The sequence below is a fragment of the Aquila chrysaetos genome, chromosome 10 (genome assembly GCF_900496995.4).
Source record: "Aquila chrysaetos chrysaetos chromosome 10, bAquChr1.4, whole genome shotgun sequence".
NCBI classification, from domain to species: Eukaryota; Metazoa; Chordata; class Aves; order Accipitriformes; family Accipitridae; genus Aquila; species Aquila chrysaetos.
In genome coordinates this window covers 22,973,805-22,996,565 of record NC_044013.1, presented here as the reverse complement: position 1 = coordinate 22,996,565, position 22,761 = coordinate 22,973,805, and the positions used below count along the sequence as shown (strand labels likewise).

General features: G+C 37.4%; 1 protein-coding gene across 1 annotated transcript; it reads left to right on the top strand.

Moving 5' to 3' along the window:
- The first annotated feature begins 4,126 nt into the window (after positions 1-4,126).
- Positions 4,127-14,204, top strand: TRIM42 (tripartite motif containing 42). The gene is made up of 5 exons (XM_030028713.1): positions 4,127-4,482; positions 6,518-7,224; positions 8,542-9,335; positions 10,039-10,266; positions 13,847-14,204. Exons 1-5 carry the CDS (start codon positions 4,127-4,129, stop codon positions 13,934-13,936), a joined length of 2,175 nt encoding a protein of 724 aa, XP_029884573.1. The 3' UTR covers positions 13,937-14,204.
- The last annotated feature ends 8,557 nt before the right edge of the window (positions 14,205-22,761 follow it).

Sequence of the window (22,761 nt, the reverse complement as noted above, 5' to 3'; positions counted from 1 at the left end):
GCTCTAATACTTTGAAAATATTAGGTTTATTTAAGTGCAATATAGTTTTCTTTTTTTTTTTTTTTTATTCTAGACAGTTCTTAGCTATATATTTCTGGTGCTAATTGTGTTACTATGTGATTTCAGTTAAGTTTTTTAATGAAGAAATACACAAAATGTCAGTAGTGACTCCTTTCCTTTGGCATTGTCTGCTATTAGTTTTCCCTCTGGTTCAAATAATACACTGTCCAAATACAATATTTCTCATTCCCAGTCAATCATAACAGTTGTAATTTTTGCGGTCTATAGTATTTAGAAATACTTCTGAAGTCAAAGAGAGTTTGAATGACTATAAAATGTACATAGTATTACCTAGTCAATGGAGTGACTACAGAAATAAATCAGATTGTACTCTTTTGTATCTATAAGCAAAAAGTCATAAAAGAAAATTTATTACCATTTTTCCTCCATTTCTTTATCCATGGGTAAAGGCATATGGAGCTCAGTGTGATATACTTCTTATACAGCTTTAGAGTAATGAAGAAGCCTTAAGTTTACGATGTGTTTGTTGCTCTTTTGCTTTACCAGCTGCTAATCTTGATAGCAAACCATCATCCCAGCTCTGGTCTGGATGCTGTCTCCAGTGTGCCTCCATAGCAACTAAACCATCTCAAGTTTTCCACTTAGAAGTGGAGAGCAATTGTGTATAACAACTCTACCTTTTTTTCAGTAGAAGCCATCAAAATATGTCTGCTGCTTGAAACATAAGTCAAGGGTAGCCATTTGGCTACAGGTAAAGGGTTGAACAAAGGAGGAACAACGAAGCTTATGAAAATGAGAAAAAAAAACAGAAAAAATGAATACTGTAAACCCCACTATTTCCTAGGCATTCCCATCACTAGGAAATTGCCCTCTAATCTGTTTTAAAGTGATGGTGAAAACAATGAGCTAGAAACAGAGATTTTTCTTATGAAGAAAGTACAGTGATGTTTTTTCCCTTTTCTTGCTAGCTGCGGGCAAGCCACAGCTAGCCAGAAATAATGCTTTCAGAAGCAACTCTCAATTGTGAATGCATCAGTTTTGGGTTGTACCATGTCAGGCTTCTCATATTTCATTCTAAACCTCCCCCCTAAACCAGACATTTCTATGTGCTGCAGTCAGTTAATCTCTTAAGTAATTTCAATTTATTGAAAGAACTACTGTATCCTTTAGAGAGTGAATCCTGCTGGACTACGTGGTTTTATAGGAAGGGTCATTCCTTCCCCATCCTATGGGTGATAATGGTTCCTCTTCCTTCCCTCCCTGACTCACATCCTTGTCTTACACCTTTAGGAGCAGAAGGGTTTTTTGCTGGTTTTCTACATTGTAACTGACAGAACAAACACGCTAGAAGAAGTCTTTGATACCATTGACAAACATAGAAAAGAGCAATGGAGTCAGGTATTACTTTGCTGTGTGAGGAGTACAGAATACAGAGAAAGATTGTGAATTATTTTCATTAGTTTCCGTTTCTCTAATTTTAGCATGTCATCATAGCCTGCGTAAATACAGAAAGAAAAAGCACTTTTATAAATAATAAATCCATTATTTATATAGTGTTACTACATGCGCTAGTCAAGGCTTAAGCCACTAATAGCATATGGGCTTTCCTCAAGCTTCTTTCTGTACGGTACTAATTTGCAATCTCAAATTTGTGTTGGAAATATCAGTATCGGAAATATCAGTGAGGTGTATCTGGAGGTAGAGCAAAAGGGGGAAGAAAGAAGAAAAAGACAACAATCTTAACTTATCCTGCAAAACAGAACAGAACAGGATAAATTGTGAAGTAGAAAATATTATACCGAGTTATTTAATAGCTAACGGAAGTACAGCATAAATGACTACACCTAACTAATTTGAAGTAATTTCAACTGAACCTGTGTCCTCACTGCACTGCTTTTCTTTCACATGTTTTTTTTTCCTCAATACCTTGCAGGGTCAAGCTTATTTGTAGGTGAAGTCAACCACATCACAGCTTGGACATCATGAGAACTGTGATGAAAATGACAATCAGATCAAACCACAGGAGAGGCATGGGGGAACATGTTTGCAAACACTATTAAAAGTCTATCAGTTTGGTTGCAGCTATTGCATCTAATTCAGTTTCTCTGGCAGCCAGTCTGACGTTTCAGTATCTGCTAGAGAATAAACATATTAATGAAACAGGACCATCTTAGAACTGGCTGCATGCCTACAGGGAGTTACAGAGAGGGCCACTTATACTGGGAGCAGCACAGGAATGAGGCTGTCCATGAAAGTAGTTTTGGTAAAGCAAAAACCAGAGCACTAAAGATAGCAGGAAATAAGTTATAGGAATTGTATGGCGCAGAAGACAAAATTGTCCAAGACTCAGTAGAAAAACACAATTCATAGAGAATCCAAGAAAAAGACATGTGTTGCTGAGAATGATATATGCACAAGTTGCTATTAACCTCTGTATTATATTAAAATGGAAAAGAGTGTCCAGGTATCAGTATGTGGAACACAACATACTTTGGGGGTTTTTTTCCTTACTCCCCTACCTTTCCTTCCTCAAAAAAACTCACACATATTCCTGAATGTTTTGCAAAAGAAAAGCAGACAAGCATCACAAGATACATTTTTTCTAATGATTGAATTCAAAAGCCTTTCAATATCTGAAAATTAAATATGCACAATAAAAAAAAATTACCATTGATTAAACTGGAAAGACAAAGGGAATAAATAACATCCATTAAAGGTCCAGGTTATACCTTGGAAAGCCATTCAGCACACAGATCTAGTACTTATGCATGAAAATCAAATTGACACAATAGGCTATAACCATTCCAGAGAACTTATTATGGCCCATCATATAAATGGTTACACATAATGACACAGCCATTATGGTCTGTAGGGCTCTGGATCAGTGAATTAAAATTTCTCTAGGTAGAACAGACTTTGAGCAAATAGGCTCAAAGGAGCTGTTAAAATAAACTATGTCAAGACCTATCTTAGTAACTCCCAATTATATACTAACCCATCAACACAAGTAGACTTGCTAAATTTTGGAAAAAATTTAGTTACCTACACCACAGAAGCCAGCATTAAATTCAGTATTCTTGAAGTTGTACCATATAGATATCACTGTCCTTTACAGTTTCAAGTAAGAGAATAAGCTGTTTCAGATGTCAGTTGCAGATAACTCTTAGAGGGTAGATTTCCTTTTTTAGAATCATAGGATCATTCAGGTTGGAAAAGACCTTTAAGATCATCGAGTCCAACCGCTTACACATAAGCGCCATAGTAAGCATGCAATATTGAGAAGTTCATGTATTATGTACATGAATTTCATTTTTATTTAAAATTATCATATCTATAAATAGGTAAAAAATGCTATATAAATCTTGGAATAAATAAACTAAATGAAAGAAAAAGGTGCCTAATACAAAGTAACTAAAGAATAACTGAAATAATATGTCTGATACTGCATTTATAGGAAAAGAGGCAGGTCCACAGCAAATGAGCAGTAGCACTGTACCTACGACAGAAGTCTAGTTCAGGCCTTGGGGGAACGAATGCCATACATTGTTCAAGAACATACACACTGGCAGACAAGGGCTTAAAATAATTAAGGCAGTTGCAAGGATATGCTTCAAGATGCTTCTCAAGTGTTAGGTTCTTTCACATGTGCTAGTTATGCTTAAAGTCTTATAGAGACCTGATGAGAAACCTCTCTCTGTCACTGGTTAGGTCTTGATTCAGGTGGTTTGGTTACAGCACCCAGCTGAGCCAACAAAATGCCTATGAAGTGTGTGGTCCTAACAAGATAGCACCCTTAGGGTATCTAATCCAAGTGTGTAAACTCCCCATACAATTAATGAAGAGCAAGGCAAACGCTTTCAAGGAATTCAGGAAGAACAATTATAGTTATCGTGATGTATAGATGATGTAATCACTATATCAGGTACGTGTGCACAAAATTCTGCTTGTGTCCTTATTTGAATATCTCACTGTGACATCACTTTCCGATTAGAATGAAGAGTTCAACCCAACAGTCGGAGCTTGTGCCTTTTTGGAGCTCCGTTGATGTAGTGTGCAGAGAAGCTGAAAGGATCAATGAACTTTCTTCCAAGTATCTGACAGAGGGATGGATGAAAATGGGCATCCCTGTTCGATCTGGCCATGCTGCTCAAACTGCTGTTACCCGACTTGCCACAGCAGAAAGGAAGAATGCTGCTCATGTTGGCTCTTCTTGTTCACCAGTGAGCAGAACTGCAGCTGTGTCCCATGTCCATACGAAGTTGACAAACCTTGCCAGTGCTGCCACTGCTCATGTGCAGAGCATGCAAATTGCTGGTGGTGCTGCTGCTCTTGTTCAAACGACCCAGACTGCAAATGCTGCTGCTGCGGTGGAGAGAATTCAGCTTGTCAGTATTACGAAAGCAAGTGCTGCAGAAGCTCTGTCGATGAACCACATCACTCAAGAACTCCAGGAATGGTTCAGTAAGTGGATTTAAGGGCTCTTAATTTCTTGGGGTTTTGTTTTTCTAATTGGCATTATGTCTTAATGGATGCATTCCATTTAGGAACATACAATCTGTTGGCTTGTTGGAGCTATTTCAAATAACCACAGGATATCATTCTTCTGAGAAACAAAAAAAGTAGTTTTATCTTGATAGTAGTGAAATCTTATGCTCGCTACTCTGACTGGGGCAAAGACTACTCCAGAACACCACTGCACTTGTAATTAGGACCACCTGATTTCCAGACAAAATCCACAAATGGCTAATATATGCTTATGCATTCTCACATTGTAAAACTTATGTATCAACAAGAAGGAAGACATACAGAGAACCTTAAAACAAGGAGGAAAATAGGAATGTGTTTGTAGCAAGGGGGCTGCAGGCACGGACACAAGGAAAATTGTAGTAAAACAAAGAACAGTAAAACTGCTGCTCACTGGAAGGAAGCAATTATATTCAGAATAAGACAAAAAGGAGACAAATAATTATAAAGGCTCAAGAAATGCCGCACAGAAAGAGGAAAGAAGGCATAGTAACAGCCTTAGAAGATAAAACTGGAACCAGAAGGGAAGGGGCTGACTATTAACTATAGAAATGCTACACTAAAGACCATACACAAAAAGGAAGGGGGCGGGGGGGGGGATGTTGAGGGCCACGAAGGAGAGGTCAGAAATGAAGTTATCAGAGCTCCAGACTAGAATAGTACCAAACCGAGAGGAACTGACAGGACCTCTGGAAATGCATGGTTAATTCCTACCTAGGTAAATTTTGAAGACTGGAAGGAATCCTCATAGCAACAGAAGATTCTATTCTCTTTAGTTTCTGAGGTTTTTTACTGTTGTTTAGAGTGACAGAAAAAGCAGATAGCATGGTTGAACATCTGGGGAGAGAAGGTGGGAAGGAAAGCGGTAACAACATGGATCCTAAAGAGAAGCATAGCAGAGGCCAGACCATAGAGGCCTAGAACCAGGTGTCCATCTTGAATAATGATGCTCATGTCAAGGCTACGGAAAATATTCAAGGAGGCATTATAAAATTAATATTGTATTTTTAAAAGGACTATGTCCACAGGCTAAGTGGCAGGTTAGGACTATCAAGAGTTGAAGAGAACAGGGATTAGCACATCCTGAAAATCAGTCCTCTTCTAAAATAATAATAATAATAATTAAAAAAAAACAAAAAAACCAAACATTTGAAAGTCTTTGCAATTAATATAAAGAATCAGTGATAAGGCAGGTGGCTGCTACTAACACTAAGAATAAACTTAATTCATTCCAGAAATCAGAAATAATTCAGAGGTGAATGATTTCTTAAATGACTAAAAATTAGGAGGATCCCACGTAAACGTGTGTTACCATGTTAAGCAGAAATGCCTTCAATATTTTTTTGGAAATGGTGAAACACTTAGTTGTGCTACTTTCTTGAGGAATTTTCCATCTGGAAATTGCAAAAGGAAAACATTTTAACATATATTGTCTTAAGTTTTCATTAAAAAGAAAATATTCTAAAAATATTACCGAAGTTGTTGTAAAAGAAAGCATTTAATACCCTCTGAAACAAAATAAAGAGTTACATTTGAATTGCACAAAATGCTTTTCTTCACTCTAGTTATTTGTTGTTTCCATTTTGAAAAATAATCAAACAAGAAAAGGAGACAAAGTACATTTCACTTTGTACTAAACCAAACTGTGTTCTTCTTTTCGTTTGGCCACCAGCAATAACTCAACAAATTCATACAGACCTACAATGACTAAGATCTCTGTTTATTGTTATTGCTGGCAATGGTATTCATCATATAGTGAAATAATTATGAAAAGGAAAAGAAAAAATGGATTCTTGATAGTGATGACCCAATTGTTTAAAAAAATAACCAGTCAGAATAAAAGGATGGTTGGTATGCAAAGCAGAACTGCTTATAATTTTGTTTCTTAGATGGTACCCTAATATTAAGATATTTTTGTTTGAGTTCTTGGGGTTGTTTGTTGTTTGGGTTTTTTTTCCCTGATTTTATTTAGGTCAAAAGATGTCATGTCAAGATTTAGAACTAGGAATAATGCATCTGTCATTACGCCAGAAAGGAACGTCTCCAGCCATGCCTTCCGTGACCAGCTTGCCTGTCCACTGTGTAAGCAATTGTTTCTCCAACCATTTATGCTGCCATGCAATCACTGCATTTGTGAGAAGTGTATAACTAAAAGCAAGACCAACGCTGAAGTAACTGAAAACTTTTATATCATCATATGCCCAGTTTGTAGCAAAGCGCATTGCCTCCTGTACACAAATAAAATTCAGCTGAGGAAGAATTATCTCAGAGCAAAACTAGCCAAGAAATACATGCGCAGACATGGCCTTTTGAGGTGGAGATTTGACCATAGCGAAAGACCAGTCTACTGTGAAACTTGCAGGGAGAGAAGAAGAGTGGCAACCAAAAGATGTAGAACATGTGGAATTAATTATTGTAATGAATGTCTGCATTTAAATCATAGCAAGAATGGTGCTCAAGACCACATTTTCACCAAAGCACATCAGGAAGATCATGAACAGTGGCTCTGCTTACTGCACAGCAACTCAAAGCTCTCTGAATACTGTCTGGATGACCACGAACTGATCTGTGGGTTCTGCAAGAGCTCACTGCACAATGATCACGAGACTGTTCCCTTAGCAGTCGCATGTTCAAGAGAGGCTGCTTCCCTCTTTGATACAATCGCAAAATTTAGAGAAGGTTTGTATTTCTGCTGCTTCTCACACTTCCCCATGCCTCCTCAGGAAGGAAACTTGAACATATGGTTGACAAGCTGTATTAATGGTCTGCACAGCACAAGAGTAAGAAAGGTGATGTGTTCCCACTGTAGAAGCACAAAAACAAAAGGAACAAGCCCATAATTTTGGCATCATAAGCCAGACTCAGCTATTAGAGATTGAAGGATCTGTATGTGGGATAGGAACAGAAATGTGCATCTAGGGAGGGGAACTTTCATTTCATGCTGTAGGACCCAGCATGGAATAAACACCAATTACATCTGCAGAATAAAATGGTGAATAGCTTCTAATCAGAAATATATGCTTGAGGAGGAGCTGGTTCTTCCTCTGCAGGCAAGGTATGAATTGTCCCTCTTCAGTCAGTTTTATGCTTATGCCCATGCTGACTAAGAGGCAAAGCAGTCATGTTTTTCTGAGATAACACAGCATTGTCATTCCTTTGAACTAAGAGTTGATCCATAGCAACTAAGGAGCTGAACACAGACTAGGATTTTATGAAATTCTTTTAATTTTGATCTTTGCATATAACTTCACAAACGTTGGGGACATAATGAAGTTGCATGGAAAATAACATTCAGAAAAGTAAAAGTGAACCATGCACAATGAGAAACAGCTAGAAGCACTAAATTCTATATTTTGAAACAGTCAAGTTTGAGGAAAGTGATGTAGAATATTTGTGCAGGATTTTGTAATGTGACATTGTTTCTTGATGTTAGTTGAATGCCACTGAAATTTACTAACAGTCTTTGGTATTTTTGACTGTGTTCCTTCACAGTTCACAATTTTTAGTGTCAGAAGAGTTAATCACACCTTCACACAAGAGCCATCAGAAGAAGGCACTGTCAGCCACAGACATAATGTGGGCTATGCAGGTGCATTTGCTGCCATTACTTTAACTTCATACTGGCATAGTGAATTTTCAAAGATAATATAGAGCTACAATAAATTAAGCTTCAGGATTTCCCATGTAATGAAGTAAAAATTATCAAAGCCCATTTTGGGAGAGATAAATTTGAGTGAGGAAATAATAGTAAAGTAGCAATTAACTGCCAAATTTTATACACCCAAATATGAACATTTTAATCCAAACAACTTCCCTCAGGGCCTACCAGCAGCAGAGATTAGAGGAAAAATACCAGAATCCTTATTTTTGTCCCACGTTCTACCAAACCTGAAACTATTTTAAACTAAAAATCTGTCATTCTGCCTCATGTAACTACTACATTTTAATATGAATTTGGAACCACCAATCTGATGTATTTATTTATTTTTTTTACAGTACGCCAAGGAGCTGATAATGATCTAATGGAAGTTATCCTGTTAAAAAATAATTTCAAGACCTATAAGGACACCAAAAGAAAGGAGATCAGGAATGGATTCTTAAAATTACGTATGGTTCTTCATGAACAAGAAAAGGAGATGATCGAGTTGCTTGAAAACATTGAACTTAAAAAACAGAAAGAAATTTCAGAATACATAAACTATACATCCAGTCAGCTATCATATATGGATGGCCTTATTCAATACTCTAAAGAGGCTCTTAAGGAGGAAAGCCAAGTTGTTTTTCTGCAATCTGCACACTGCTTAGTGAAAGAAATAGAAAATGCAGTTCCTTCTGTTTTCCAACCTAGTCCACATCTAAGAGAAGATCCCTTAAAAAAAATTCAACTCAACTTTGATGATCTTTTCTCCATTTTACAGGGACTTGTCCGATCTCTTAGTGGAATAAAGCAGTCAGAAAGTAAAGCAGAAAAATATGCCTATACTTGTAACCCAGACATAATGGTTCCAAGGCATGTTTCAACTACTCATGAATCCAAGCAGGAAACATTGTTCCGAAGCCCATCTTTAAATTCCTTGTTTGATTTAGGTGTACTAGCTAAAGATACCGTCAGAAGACAAAGCTCTACACCTCCCCATCATTCTACACAGAGTAATGAAGCTTGTGAAACTCCAAGAAAAGAAAGAAAATATCAGATTGTTAACTTTTCAAGTCCAGAACCTATAGACAATGAATCAGTCCCAGGACCTGTTGTTATATACCAGACTGTTGTTTACCTGAGGTCTGCCAAAGTAAGACATTAATTCTAAATATATACAAGAGACCATTATATTTTCAGGCTGTTATAGAGCCTGAACCCATACGAGTTTGAGTAAATAAGACTACAATATCCATTCAAATACTTTATTTGTAGGAGACAATGCATTTCAAACTTGCCTTTTGAGATAAACTGAAGCATAAATTAAATCATATCACATTCCTACTGTAGTCAATAGGGTTATTATATTATTAGATATGTGATATAAGTATGTTACATAGAAAGGTCGAATGCAGAAAGAAATAGATATACCATGTTTGTATTTAAGTATCTGTATGTCAGATCAAATAATTCGATCCTGGTCTTGGCCTTCAATGTGATGACATCATATCCATGTAATTTTCCTCATTACACATCTCATAGATGCTAACAAGATCAGGATGCCAGTTGCATAAGATCACAAGTGCATGTTGAGAAGTGCTGACTGCTGTCAGCCTGCATTACTTTCAGTGTGTTAGGAGACGGTACTATGAAATTACCAGAAGCTTAGCATTTTCCAAGTAAGACCAGAAACTGCATATCTTCCACATATATTCCATGCTATGGTTGGAATTTCAGCTGCATTGGCCTTTCAAAATTAAAAACTGCCAAACAGGAGCCTTCCAAAAAAGTAAAAATGAAAATGAGCAAAAATAGAGTACTTAATTAAGTACTACAGATTTTTTTTCTCTTCACAGATTTACTGGACTTGTCCCACAGAAGATGTGGATTTCTTTGAGGTAGAGTTTTATGAAGTTGCTGGTATTGGGCCTGATAACGTTGTCCAGACAAAACTAGCTGGCCAGCTAAGCAAAATACAGCAACAGAACCTTGAGATACATAATCTGGATCCACATACAGAATATCTTTTTAAAGTCCGTGCTGTCAATGCAAGTGGTCAAGGAGAATGGAGTGAGATCTATAAGGTATTGTAGATTCTTCCTATACTTCATAGACTTGCCTTAACTTTCTTGCCTCCACAACTGTTTTTTACCCCATGTATTTATGAGGGAGACTGCTTAAATGGAATATTGCTATTCACTTATCTAGGTAAGTGATAGTAATAGTTACACTGGATTTTTCCATACATTGCTCTTTCTCGCTCAGTTTGCAACTGCTTGACCTATGTAGAATGTTTCTCATTTTTTCTAGCAGGGATGCTGTGTCATGACTACGTCAGGAAAATCATTGTAATTCATATTACTTCAGGACTGAGACTGCCTTTGCACTAATCTCTCTGAGCACACAGAGTACAAAGTGTCAGATCCAAAAGCTTTCATGCTAGAACAAGATGGCAATCATTAGAAGAGAGAAAACAAACAGAAGATTAAGAATATTCTTTGACACCTTTAGACATGAGTCTCCTTTACTGTGGTTTTAGAAGAGGAGGAAAAGTGTTGCAAAGATAAAAGTTAAAAGGTGTAGAAAGGTATTCAGAAAGGTGTCAAAAGTTAAGACATTTACTGAATTCACTTTAACACCCTTTAGGCATGCCAAATCTCTTGCTGAAGTCACCTTTAGTTTTTCATTCCTTGCTGAAAATATACATACTTAATTCATGCTTTCTCCTTGATAAATTTTCACTAAAGGTTGTATTGAGGAGCTTCAATGCATAAAATGCAGATGGCTTCCATTAAACTGGTAGGTGCTATTCTCTGGTTCCAACTGCATTTCACAGTTTGTTGTGCTTAACCCCAACCAGCAACTAAGCACCACGCAGCCGCTCGCTCACTCCTCCCTACCACCAGTGGGATGGGGAGGAGAATTGTGAAAAAAGTAAAACTCATGGGCTGAGATAAGAACAGTTCAATAATTGAAATAAAATATTATAATAATAATAATAATTATAATAATAATAATAATAATAATAATAATAATAATAATAATAATAGTAATGAAAAGGAAGATAGCAAAAAGAGAGAGATAGAAAACCCAAGACAGACAAGTGATGCACAAGACAATTGCTCACCACCTGCTGACCGATGCTCAGCCAGTCCCCAAGCAGCGATCTGTCCCCCCTGGCCAACTCCCCCCAGTTATAGACTGAGCATGACATCCTATGGTATGGAATATCCCTTTGGCTAGTTCGGGTCAGCTGTCCTGGCTATGGTCTCTCCTAGTTTCTTGTGCACCTGCTCACTTGCAGAGCATGGAAAACTGAAAAATCCCTGACTTAGGATAAGCACTACTTGGCAACAACTGAAAACATCAGTGTGTTATCAACATTATTTTCCTACTAAATCCAAAACACAGCACTGTACCAGCTACTAGGAAGAAAATTTACTCTATCCCAGCCAAAACCAATACACAGCCTTTTCCTATATCAATTGCACCAAGTGCTGTCCCTTTCCAGGCCTTTTGTGCCTTGCCACATTTAGAGAGTAAGTCTCAACTTTGAGCCAGCATTCAGACATCCCACTCACTCCGCAAGTTTTAATGACAAACAATACCTTCCTGGACTGCTCCACTTCCTATACTTAAAACACTGAGCACAGTAGTTTCTTTTTTAATCTAACACATTGGAATGCTATATTGATTTTTCTTCTGAAAATTCTTCTTTCTTCATGCAGCACAGTCATATTAATATTCCAGAGAAACACAAACTCACTTAACATCTGCTGTAATTTACAGAAGAGCTTCATAGCAATTGAAAATAAGACAGCATATATGACAGACTTTTATAAATCTTCTTTTTAAAAATAACTACCTCTGTTCCTTTTGCATAATGTCAGACTATTTTACTTTACCAGTTACACTACACAGAAAGCTTGGAAGAACTTTCTTAATAAGAAAATATGGCACTGGATTTTAAGTAGGGGATTTAGTCAGAGCAATATCATTCTTCATGTGTAACAGTTACTAAGGCTGTGAGAGAATGTGACTGTGATGACTGTGACAGGTCACAGAAGCCCAGGCACCAAGCTATGAAAAGGAGGAAAGTGACAGAAAGTTTTGTTATACAGCAGCTACCATTTCATTCTTTGAACTAAAGCTGATGCCATGCCACTGATACCCTGAAATATCAACTCCCACAAAAGAGGTTATTCAACCATAGGGTGTTTTTTAACATTACAAGCAGATTTCCCAAGTCTGTATGCAGCCCTCATAAGCAAAAAAAACTGTAGTCTCTGTGCTTTTAGGAGTGAGGGAACTCTCTTAGCCCTGTAGCGTGATTGCTTGCAGCTGAATCACAGCTTCCTCAATTTCAGCCATTTGTTGGTGTGTGAAACACCATAGAAGTACCACTATATCCTTGTTACATGATCATAGAACCTGCTACAGATGGCATGATCTCCTTGCCCAAGAAGAGTTCAACACAATTGACTCAATATAGGCTCCTAATGCCTCAGGAAGTGCCCAAAGATATCTAACATATCTGCACAGGGCTGACAGATGACACCAGACTTGGAAGATGCACTTCAAGAGCAGCAACTAAGAAGGCGGCAGGTTACCCTCGAACATCCAAACTGGCAAAAGATGTTAATGATTTTGGCAACTGGATTCTAATTTAAAAGTCAATTGGAAGAATTACACTGTACTGCACTGCCCTGGATAAGGGATATTTTTGAGTATGTGTTGAAGTTGTGGAAGATCCTGGATGAATGACAGAAACTGAAGGCTGCCTTATCAACCACACTGCTGTATTAAACAGTCCTGGTGAACCATGCAAAACTGTGCCACAAGGCAAGTGACAAGGAATCCTTTAAGGATGAAATTCAGTGCTCCCTGGAAACTTTCAACAGAGTAGGCAAAAATTGGTTGCTCCAGAGATAAAGGATTTGGCTGCATCTACCATGCCATGGGAGGAGGAATGAGAAGCACTAAGGATGCAGTTAGAAAACCAGGAGGGGAAAATGTTGGAATTCTGCAATCCTTGCTCTAGTTGCTGCCAGTACTAGCAATCTTGAAGAGGTGCTGCCCCACCCCTTCTTCTCAATCACAGCAGCATCCTGCAACTATTCACAGTGGCCTGCCGCACATGCCAATAGACTTTGTGTTCCTTAACTTGTCTCTTGAAGCTGTCAGCCACAGAAACAGTGATAATTTTAGTGATGGTTTTGTTGCTTTTTAACTTTTCATCATACTCTTGTCAATTAAGCCTTTAGAAGGAGATTTTTCAAAGTTCCCTTGGAAGGCAATGCAAAATGACTTTTAATAGGATGTGGGCTTCTAAATCCTGTGGTCATATCTGAAACTCTTTACCTAAATGACCAGCTGCCAGAACCTAATGGCTACATATTGTATTAATCACTTTAATGTTTGCCACCCGACAGTTGCTTGCCTTCAGTGTAAGTTTTTTTTAAAGAGCTCAATTTCCATTTTGCCTCCAAAATAAGTACTTAGACTTTCCAAAGTTTAACATAGATAGACAGTTTGACTGCTTTGAAAATACATCTGTAAGTGGTAAGTTCTTTTGAAAACAGTCACTAATTAAATTGTATCCCCAAAATAGTAAATACAGGTACCTCTTCTCTACTTTAATATATTCCTGTTTTCTACTTGCAGATAATCACTTCAGATGATTATGGGAAAATCGAAGACAGGTGGGAGAAGCAGAAGAGTATTCAGGGTCCTCTGCATACACCAAATAGATAGACAAAGAATGAAACCTGGGATTCTTTTTTTTTTCTTGCCGAACTGGAAAATGTGTATCCTTTCTTATGCAATATCTCATTTTCCACTGAAGTTAGCAGCCAGAGATGTAACAGTGAACTCTTCAGACTATTATTGCTTTCTGGCAAATAATAATAATAACCACACACACACACACCCCGACGCCTTTTCATTAGCTTTTCTTTTTCCAGCTGTAGCACCAAGACCTAAGGAAAATGTTAGGCCATGCATAAAAATATAGTATAAAATCCATTATACTTGAAGGACCTTTGCAGCTTCAAAGGAAATAAATGACATATTTGCATTGTAAGTTAACATTGTGATTACTATTCCCTATGAGACCATTCAATACCAGTTCATAAAGCACTGCAAGAGCCTATATCATGCTTTGCGTATTTTTAAAGTGCAGAATAAGCTACTCTGTACATATACACTTTTGGTCTCAGCCTCATTCAGCTGAAGTACAATGTGCATATACACGCAGAAGGACACTGGCAACAGGCAGGACAAGAAGCACAAGAATGAGGGCAGACAAAGTTTTATCTCCTTATGCACTTACTTAGTAATCATTAGGTTTACTTGACTGTTGTGAAGGTCACCTATGTGAGTTGCAGAGTATCTGCCAGTAAAATCAGAAGTCACAGCAGCTCTGATCACTGAACAGGAGTTACTAGATCCACAGCAAGTTACTGTGTCGAAATAATCAAGGGTAATAGCTACTGTCCTTCTCTGTGCAGGGATGATCTTGCACAGTTCTTTTCTTTCACTTCAGCCATACCAACCAGGTATGCATATCTAGCTATCTATCTATACTTTTACACACACACACACATACATGTATGCATACACATCTCTATATATATATGTTTGCACGTATACACACACACATAATATGTATTTAAATGCATTTACAACTCCCTTTGCCTCAGTCCTATTAAGTAGGGCATTTATATGGGAATGCAAGTAGGATCAGGGCCACGACTAGCTCTTTTAAACCCCTTCTGTGCATTTGTATGTTTGTGCCTTACATTCAGCACAGAACAAATCCATTTATGGAAAATCATGTATTATGAATACCACCCATGAAATCTTGGGCCTCCTGCTACCTTCCTTAAGGCAAACAATAAAACTTTGGTATATTTATTATTAATATATAATTTTTCCATTGCACCTTTAATTTCTGAAGCTCTGGTTTAGCTTCGCATAGTCACTGCAAGGTAGTAATATTCTACCCACTTTATGGATTGCTAATGTGAAGAAGTCCTAATTTGCTAATGTGAATTGCTAAAAGAAGAGTCCAAACAAAAAGGCAACAAAGCCAAAATCTGAACTCTGAGAGCACCTAGTTCTCTATCTTGTGCTAGCCAGTGAGCTACTAGTGATGCGTCAGTTAATATCTATGTTCTTGCCAGGATCTCTGTGCAGTCTTTCCTTGATAGCATACTTTCTTTTGACGAAGCCTCTAGATAAGAGTAAAGGCTATTAAAAGAGGTTTGAATTTTCAAACCTATTGAACAATTATAGCAGCGTCTGATTTTGAGCAGCTTATTTTGAAACATTTAAAAGGGGCCTGATCATTCCACATGAAAAGCACCGGCAATCTAAAACTTCTGCTAGATTTTTGCAGAAATCTAAATGTCTGAGCTCTCCTGATAGTAAAGCCCAATTATTCCTTCAATAATCATGGCTTTTTAAACCCCTTCCCCAGACAGCAACATTTTACACCTATTTCAAGGACATGTGAGTTTTTGCTGATGGTCTATAGTTCCCCAGAAGCTCACCCATCTGGTATTCCTTTTAGTATATTTCTCTGTAGATGGATAAGACTGCAATTTGGATGAACTGTGTAAAATCCCTTTGCACTCCCTGGCTATCCATTGATAATAGCAGCCTTCTGTACCGAGCAGTTCTTAAGAGATGCAATTTGCAGTACACGCCTCTGTGCAACAGCCAAGCAAAGCTCCAATTCCCATTTTATGTGAACAGTGACTCAGATCACTGGAACAGGGCAACATTTTATCAATATCACTAAGAGATCAGAATCAGTCCAACCTTGGAAGCTTTAAGATTTTTATTAATTATTGTGGGGCTGCTTGAAGCCTATGTTTCTTTTCAAACAAATTACCTTTCAAACATCTCTATCTCAGCTTGCTTTGCTTTTTTCTCCAGGGTTGCCTCTTTATTTTCATGGGAGAAAAAAAATGCGTTAAGTTCTTTACGTACAGTTCAATGCCTGCCTATTGTGAGCACAGCCAAATCCCATGGTGACTGGATGTCTACAGCCCAATTTACTGCACTCCTCCCTTCAATAAGCAGGCAAGGCAAAGAATGGAACAATTTTGCTTATGTACTTCTTGTTGCTCAGTTACAGCAATGGGTGGGGAGGCAGCACCATCTCTCACCCTGTGCAGACATATTTCAGCTGCATGCCCTGAAATTGAAATTTTGAGATGTTTATAAATAAATAAAAACCTGCCTGTATTTAATGCAGTGTGATATTTGCATAATTACTTTTCAAGGTAATGAGTGTAACAGAAGCCAAAACACAGAAGGTTGAATATCTTTAAAGCAGCCTGTGCCAGCAAATAAACACAGAAATCTGGTAAGTATCAAATTGCAGAGCAGCTTAGAACCAGCATAATTTATTTAGGGAACAATAAGCATTTATTTGTGCTAGGCAGGTGGCCAAGGTGAACAAATGAAAGACGTATATGTAATTGAATATTAGATGAGCCATCAATTCATTTCACCACCATTTGTCTCTTGGAATATCTGTAACCAACCCTGCTGAAAAAACATTACAAAATAAAGGTAGTTGTCGAACTACCTCCTCCAAAGCCAAGCAAACAGCTGGGCTGAATCAAATAATGCCAATTTGAAAGAAAATATTCTGAGATGGTGGCTACCCACTTTGTTAAGTGATGAAATCAAGACCAACATCAGTCTAACATACAGAGATGTAGTCAGTGGCATCTCTGCCTTCCTGGATGGATCATAAATTAGCTGGCAGGTAGGAGATATGTCAGAGGTGCAGCTGGCTAACCTCTATTGACATAAAGCAACTAACCAAACCACCCTGCATAGCAAACCCCAGAAATATATGGGCATCAACTATAAAGCCAAGGTATTACAATGTTTTATCATCCACTTGCTGCACAACCCATCAGGAAGAAATTAGTATCAATATTATTCAAGGGTCTGGAGTGCCTTCTTCAAGAATATTTCCAAGACCATCATAGAACTTTGGAGAACATTGGTCCACCTGTAAGACATTACTTCTACACAAAAAGAGGTAGTGGTCTTTGGGGGCCTAAATGTTTAACTGACGATACTGACTGAAAATCTGAAAATATTCCCAATGTTTAACATAGCTACTGTTCGTAATGTGATGAGACTCACATTGCACCTCTATACAATGTGTAAAAGTAACTTGATAGCTGAACTGAAATTCTGAAGTTCAGAACTACAGACAAGTATTATTTTAAATCACAGCATTTTAAGCAAATAAAGCAGAGCAATAAATAAGTAAACAAATATAAACACAGCCTGCCAGTGTTCTGTTTTGGGCTATAAAGCCATGATTTAGTGCTGCTGAGAAATACACTCTAAAAGCTATGAGGTTCTGCAATCATAATTAGGAGAAAGAACAAAAATGAAAAAAGAACTAATAATCAAAACGGTTCCCCCAAAATACTTCTTAAGTTAAAAATCATCTGGGTAATGGAGAGTTTGAAAATATAAGTAGAACTCAAAAATATATATATAATAAAAGACAGACTACATACTAGCAAATAAAAATAAAAAAATAAGGGACACACATGTCCATAAATGCAAAGGTTTTGGCTACTTGCTTCTGCCATAGAAAATAGAAAACCAGAGGTGATATGTAACTGGAACAAAATTCAGGCTTAAGCATCTCTTTACCTGAAAGTTAATGGTAAACTGTTGCTATTTAAAGGCATAAGGGAAATTACTGGAGATGAGAGAGGATTAATTTACACACAAGAATTAACCACGAGCTTGTTCCGTTGTGCTACTGAGGACCTCAAGCTTTCACTAACATTATCAGGAACATTAGTGTATGTAAGAGAACAAAGCACTCAAGATCCAGCTAAGTGACAGCAAAGGAAGAATAAAATAACAGCGTGCCTGAAAGGTTTAAACATCTAAGAGAAAGATGAATAACTTACCAGGTAGTATCATGTCACAACAGTGCTCGGAAATGACTGCTTTGTCCTAAGCAGCTGGCGTTATACAAAATTTAAATCAACAGTGACTATGTTACATACTGCAAAGCTTTTTCAGGGACAAAACTGATTCCAATGTACAAAGCAGTATTAGAGAGAGTCTACAGGGCAATGATCATCGGTCTCATCCAGTAAGGTACATATCAGCTTAAAGTAGAGAAGGAGGACTTTTTCTTCAAAAGGACATTTCCTGGAGCATACAGGTCACAGGAAATGTAACCTATCACCTTGGAAACTCAAAACAGAAACGTCTTGTCCCAGCCAGTGACTCAAGAAAAGTGGCCAGAGTAGTTTGACCAGACCCAACTATCATAGACATATAGCCTACCTGTAGCTCAGATACCTAGGAAATATTTTTGCTTTTGTTTCCTGACATGAATTCTAGCTTTGTAAAAAGGGAATGTTTTGCTTTCTCAGCTACACAGAATTTGTGTTTCAATCGTTTCATTATTTTGCTAGATTCAAAGTACTTCAAAAATTTGTAAGAAAATTTGCTTCCTTCCCCTGCATTCCTTTTGCTATATATACGTTAAACAACACTTCAGAGAGAAATCTCAATTGTCAAGAGCTCTTGCAGCCATGCATCAATTTCTTTAATAGAGTTCACTGGGGTTTTTTCCCCCTCTTCACAATAGTAACTAAGACAGACTCTATAAATTCTGGGATTTTGGTCTGCAAATAAAAATCTCCCGGATGTGCCCTTGCATTTATAAATGTGTTAGTTATGATGAGATTTTTGCATTGCTTACTTTTAGCAGCTCATGGCAGGAAACAAATCATAGTAAATCTAAGCTGAAGTCATTAATTTTACTGCGACTCAAACGCAGTAAGAATATTTCACAAGACTCACAAGCTGAAGGGGAAAAGGTCTCAATTTTTTTAAAAAGACCCTGAAAACTTGCATTCCCTCAAATATTTAGACATATCAGTGACTTCCCTGGGATTTTTTTTTTTTTCCCCAGCAAACACTTTGAGCAGAAATTACATTGTATTTGCTGGCAATTTCACCCTTTGAAATGTTCAGCTTTTCATCAGAAAGCCTGCACAGAAAGTATTATTTGCTCATTTTAATGTTACTGAATATATACCTGATTTGCACAGACAGCTCTGAATGGGCTAACTCTTGTTCTCCCAACACTGTTTATCTGAAGGTTAGAAGTCAAAATGGGGGTCATAAGAAAACCTAACCATCCAGAAACCAATTTTTCAAAGCAATTTTTGAACCTCATAAGACAATACAAACTAACGATGCAGAACTCGATGCTCCAAGAACTCCTCTTAAGCTCAAGAAGCAGTGGCTTTTGGTTATGAATTCTAAGCACTCTGGACCCAATTTACATCAGGTGTGCTGAATGAATTGTCTCATATTACAGCTCACAAAGTGATCGATGTAAGAATAGCCGGGTTAGACAAAAGCTCTGCCTAGTGTGCTGTCCACTGTCTCTAACAGTGATCAGCAGCAAACAGAAGAGTATGAGAATGGTGATATTCTCCAAGCCTTCATAAGGTATGACTTAAGGGTTCTGTCAGCCACAGATAAGCTCTTGGTATCCAATAGCTCACAAGTATTTTCTTCTTTGAATTTGTCCACTCCCATTTTGAGACCCTGACAACTTTTTGCCTGTATTATATCCCTCTGTGGCAAGAGTTTCACCCTCTTCAGCAGCAAAATCAAACCTGAGGTTAGAAGTTCATCATACTGGCCTTGTGTTTAAAATTTCTTTCTACCAGATAAAGCATCTAATATTGCCTAACTTCTCTATAAAAGTCTACAATGAGGTAAAAAAGAAAGTATTTCCAAAAAATAACTCTCATGGTACTAAAATAAGACATCTGCAAACGGACTTTCTAACAGAAGCGCAAAGTGAATCTAGGTGAATCTATTGTTAAAAATATGGGGGCAATATTTGGAAACTTGAAAGGAAAAAGGTAATATTCATTATAAGAATTAAGCTTTTCCATTATTTGCCTGTGTTGATATACATTTACATGTGCTTGGGTGATCTTCTTTTAAAATATTAGCACTTGCCTAGCTTTCTTTTAGGCAGTTATACCTTCTCAATTTTTCCAAGATTTATTCAGAAGTAGATTTGTGGACAAGAAAATGCTTTAGATAATTCTTTGAAAACTCTGCAATATGAGTTATCTTTACCTGATAAATTTTAAAGATTTCATTTTAGTGAATGATATTAATCACCCTTGTTATCACTGGTGAAAAATAAAACAGGAATCTATCTGGAGGATAAATCATGGAGCAGTGCCTGTGAGTCAAGCAGAAGAAAGCTCTGCATTTCCTGCATTTCTATAAACTGACTCGCCCCTGAGGGTACACTGTAGTAGGAGATTAGAAGCATATAAGGCCATCACACTGTGGAGCAATTTGGTAAAAATTCTGGTGATTTTCTCTTGTCGAGCTCTTTTCTCATCATTTTCCTACTGAATTATTCACTGAGGAATAAACTTCAAACAACCCCTCGTTCATTTCCTAGCTTTGTTATAAAACTAGAAATCAAATCATCACAAGTTATCCAGCCGAACAAACAAACAAACATCTACTTGTCTAAGTTAGTTAAACACATTAAAAGTAGTTAAAATAAAATAAAACAAGAAAAAAAAAGCCCTCTCAGCTGAGTTTATTCTTAATTAAACACAACAGACCAACTGTGCTCTGCACCTCAGGAAACTTCAGGAGCTACAGAAAGCTCCAGATTAGATTACTGTATATCATTCAGAAATCTACCAGGAATTTTGCCCAGCTACAGAAATGTTTTGCTTCATGTATCCACATGGATATTCTTTAGATGGTCAGTCAGAGACAGAAAATTCTGCTCACAGTTTCCTTGCCCTTAGCCTCTTCTGAAACTTTTTCCCCAAAGTAAAAAAACGAGTTATTTCTAAGTGAGGAAGTGAAATTGGGAGAGTGATTTTAAAAGGCCAAGGTAATATATATCCAAAGGCTGGGAATGTTTGCCCTTTCTCAAACTCAAATCACTTCCTGTTCCCTGCCGGCAAATATATTTGACAGAGGCATCCGTGATATTTAACGCAGCACTTGAAAATGGTCTTTTGAGGACTACTTTATAGAATTTTTGTGTCCCAAGCACCACAGGCTTTAGGGCCTGCCAAAATAGAGGTACAAGACAGCAACTTTCCAAGGTTGAACAGGGGATATTTATGAGGAGGAGATACATACTTTGTTAATTGTGTGTAGCTAAGGTAGAGGTGTATTTATTCTCACTACTCTCAGTGACACACTGTTAACACAACACAGAGCGGGCTAATAAACCAGCCTATTCAACTGGATTTTCTGAACTCAGTATTATGTTAATGCAATAATTCAACATTTTATTAACATGGGAAATGGCAGAGTTCAGTTGTGTCTGCTCAGACCAGAACTCACAAGTCTCTTGGAACCTATTGGAGGATAGACACAACAAACGCATAAATAATGGAAAAATATGAGCTCATCTACTCAGCCAATGGGAATTTTACTCATTTCTTATTTCCAAGACCTGGACTGGAAAAAATAAGGCAAGGAAAAACCAGACAAATTTGCTACTATATTATGAATTTTTCTGATGGCTTCAGGGTGCTGTAACCTCTGCAATGCTACAGTGTCCTTCTCATAATAACATGGAAGGAGGGCAGGGTAATGACCCTTCTTTCTTTCACACATACCAGAAAGTCTCACAATTCAAGATCTCAAAGTTGCAGAAGGGGGTAACTATTGCTAGAATTTATAGTGCAAATGATTACAGAGGAATAAAAATGTTTCTGCATCCTTCCTTGTCAGTATCTGCACAAAGACCAGAGCTAATATAAGCTTTTAAAATTTGGAAAAGTTACATTACCGCTGGCAAGTCCATACAACATGTATATTCAAAGTTTTACTCAGACCTACTTATAAATTATTTTAATACATTGGGGGGGGGGGGGATCTTTTATACACAGTATAGTCACATTTCCATTATTTCAATTTCCTTCCCTGTTAGATGGAAATGCAACTGGAAAACTGAGGACATTTTGCAAAGTTCAGTATTTCAGTGAAAAGCATTTTCAGGGTATACCTTGAGCAACCTTAACCACAACTTATCTGATCAAAAACCTGCAACTAAAGCTTTGCACAAAGGGCTCGATGGAGCTAAAGGTAAAGCATATAACATTCATTTCAACACCCAATAAAAACAATTTCTAGCCAGCTGTATCATTAGTCCAATTTCAAAGGCAAACCTTGGTGCTCAACAAATAAGAATAATTCTTATTTCAAGGGCTGTTTTCTCACCTTCTGCCAATGTGAGATTAGTCAGCACAACATTGATGGGAGGAAATGAAACTGCCAGAGATTTGGAAAGGGAATGAATGACAATTTCATGGTAATTGAAGAATAATTGTACTTATTTAGCCAATAATCACTACACATTCAATGTTTCATTAAAAAAAAAAGGGGGGGGGGAATGGACAAAACCCCCTCCATTTTCCTTATCATAAAACCTGACGAAAACCTGATAAAAATATACATATATGTCTCCTCGTGGCTACTTTATACAGTTCTCTCCTCAG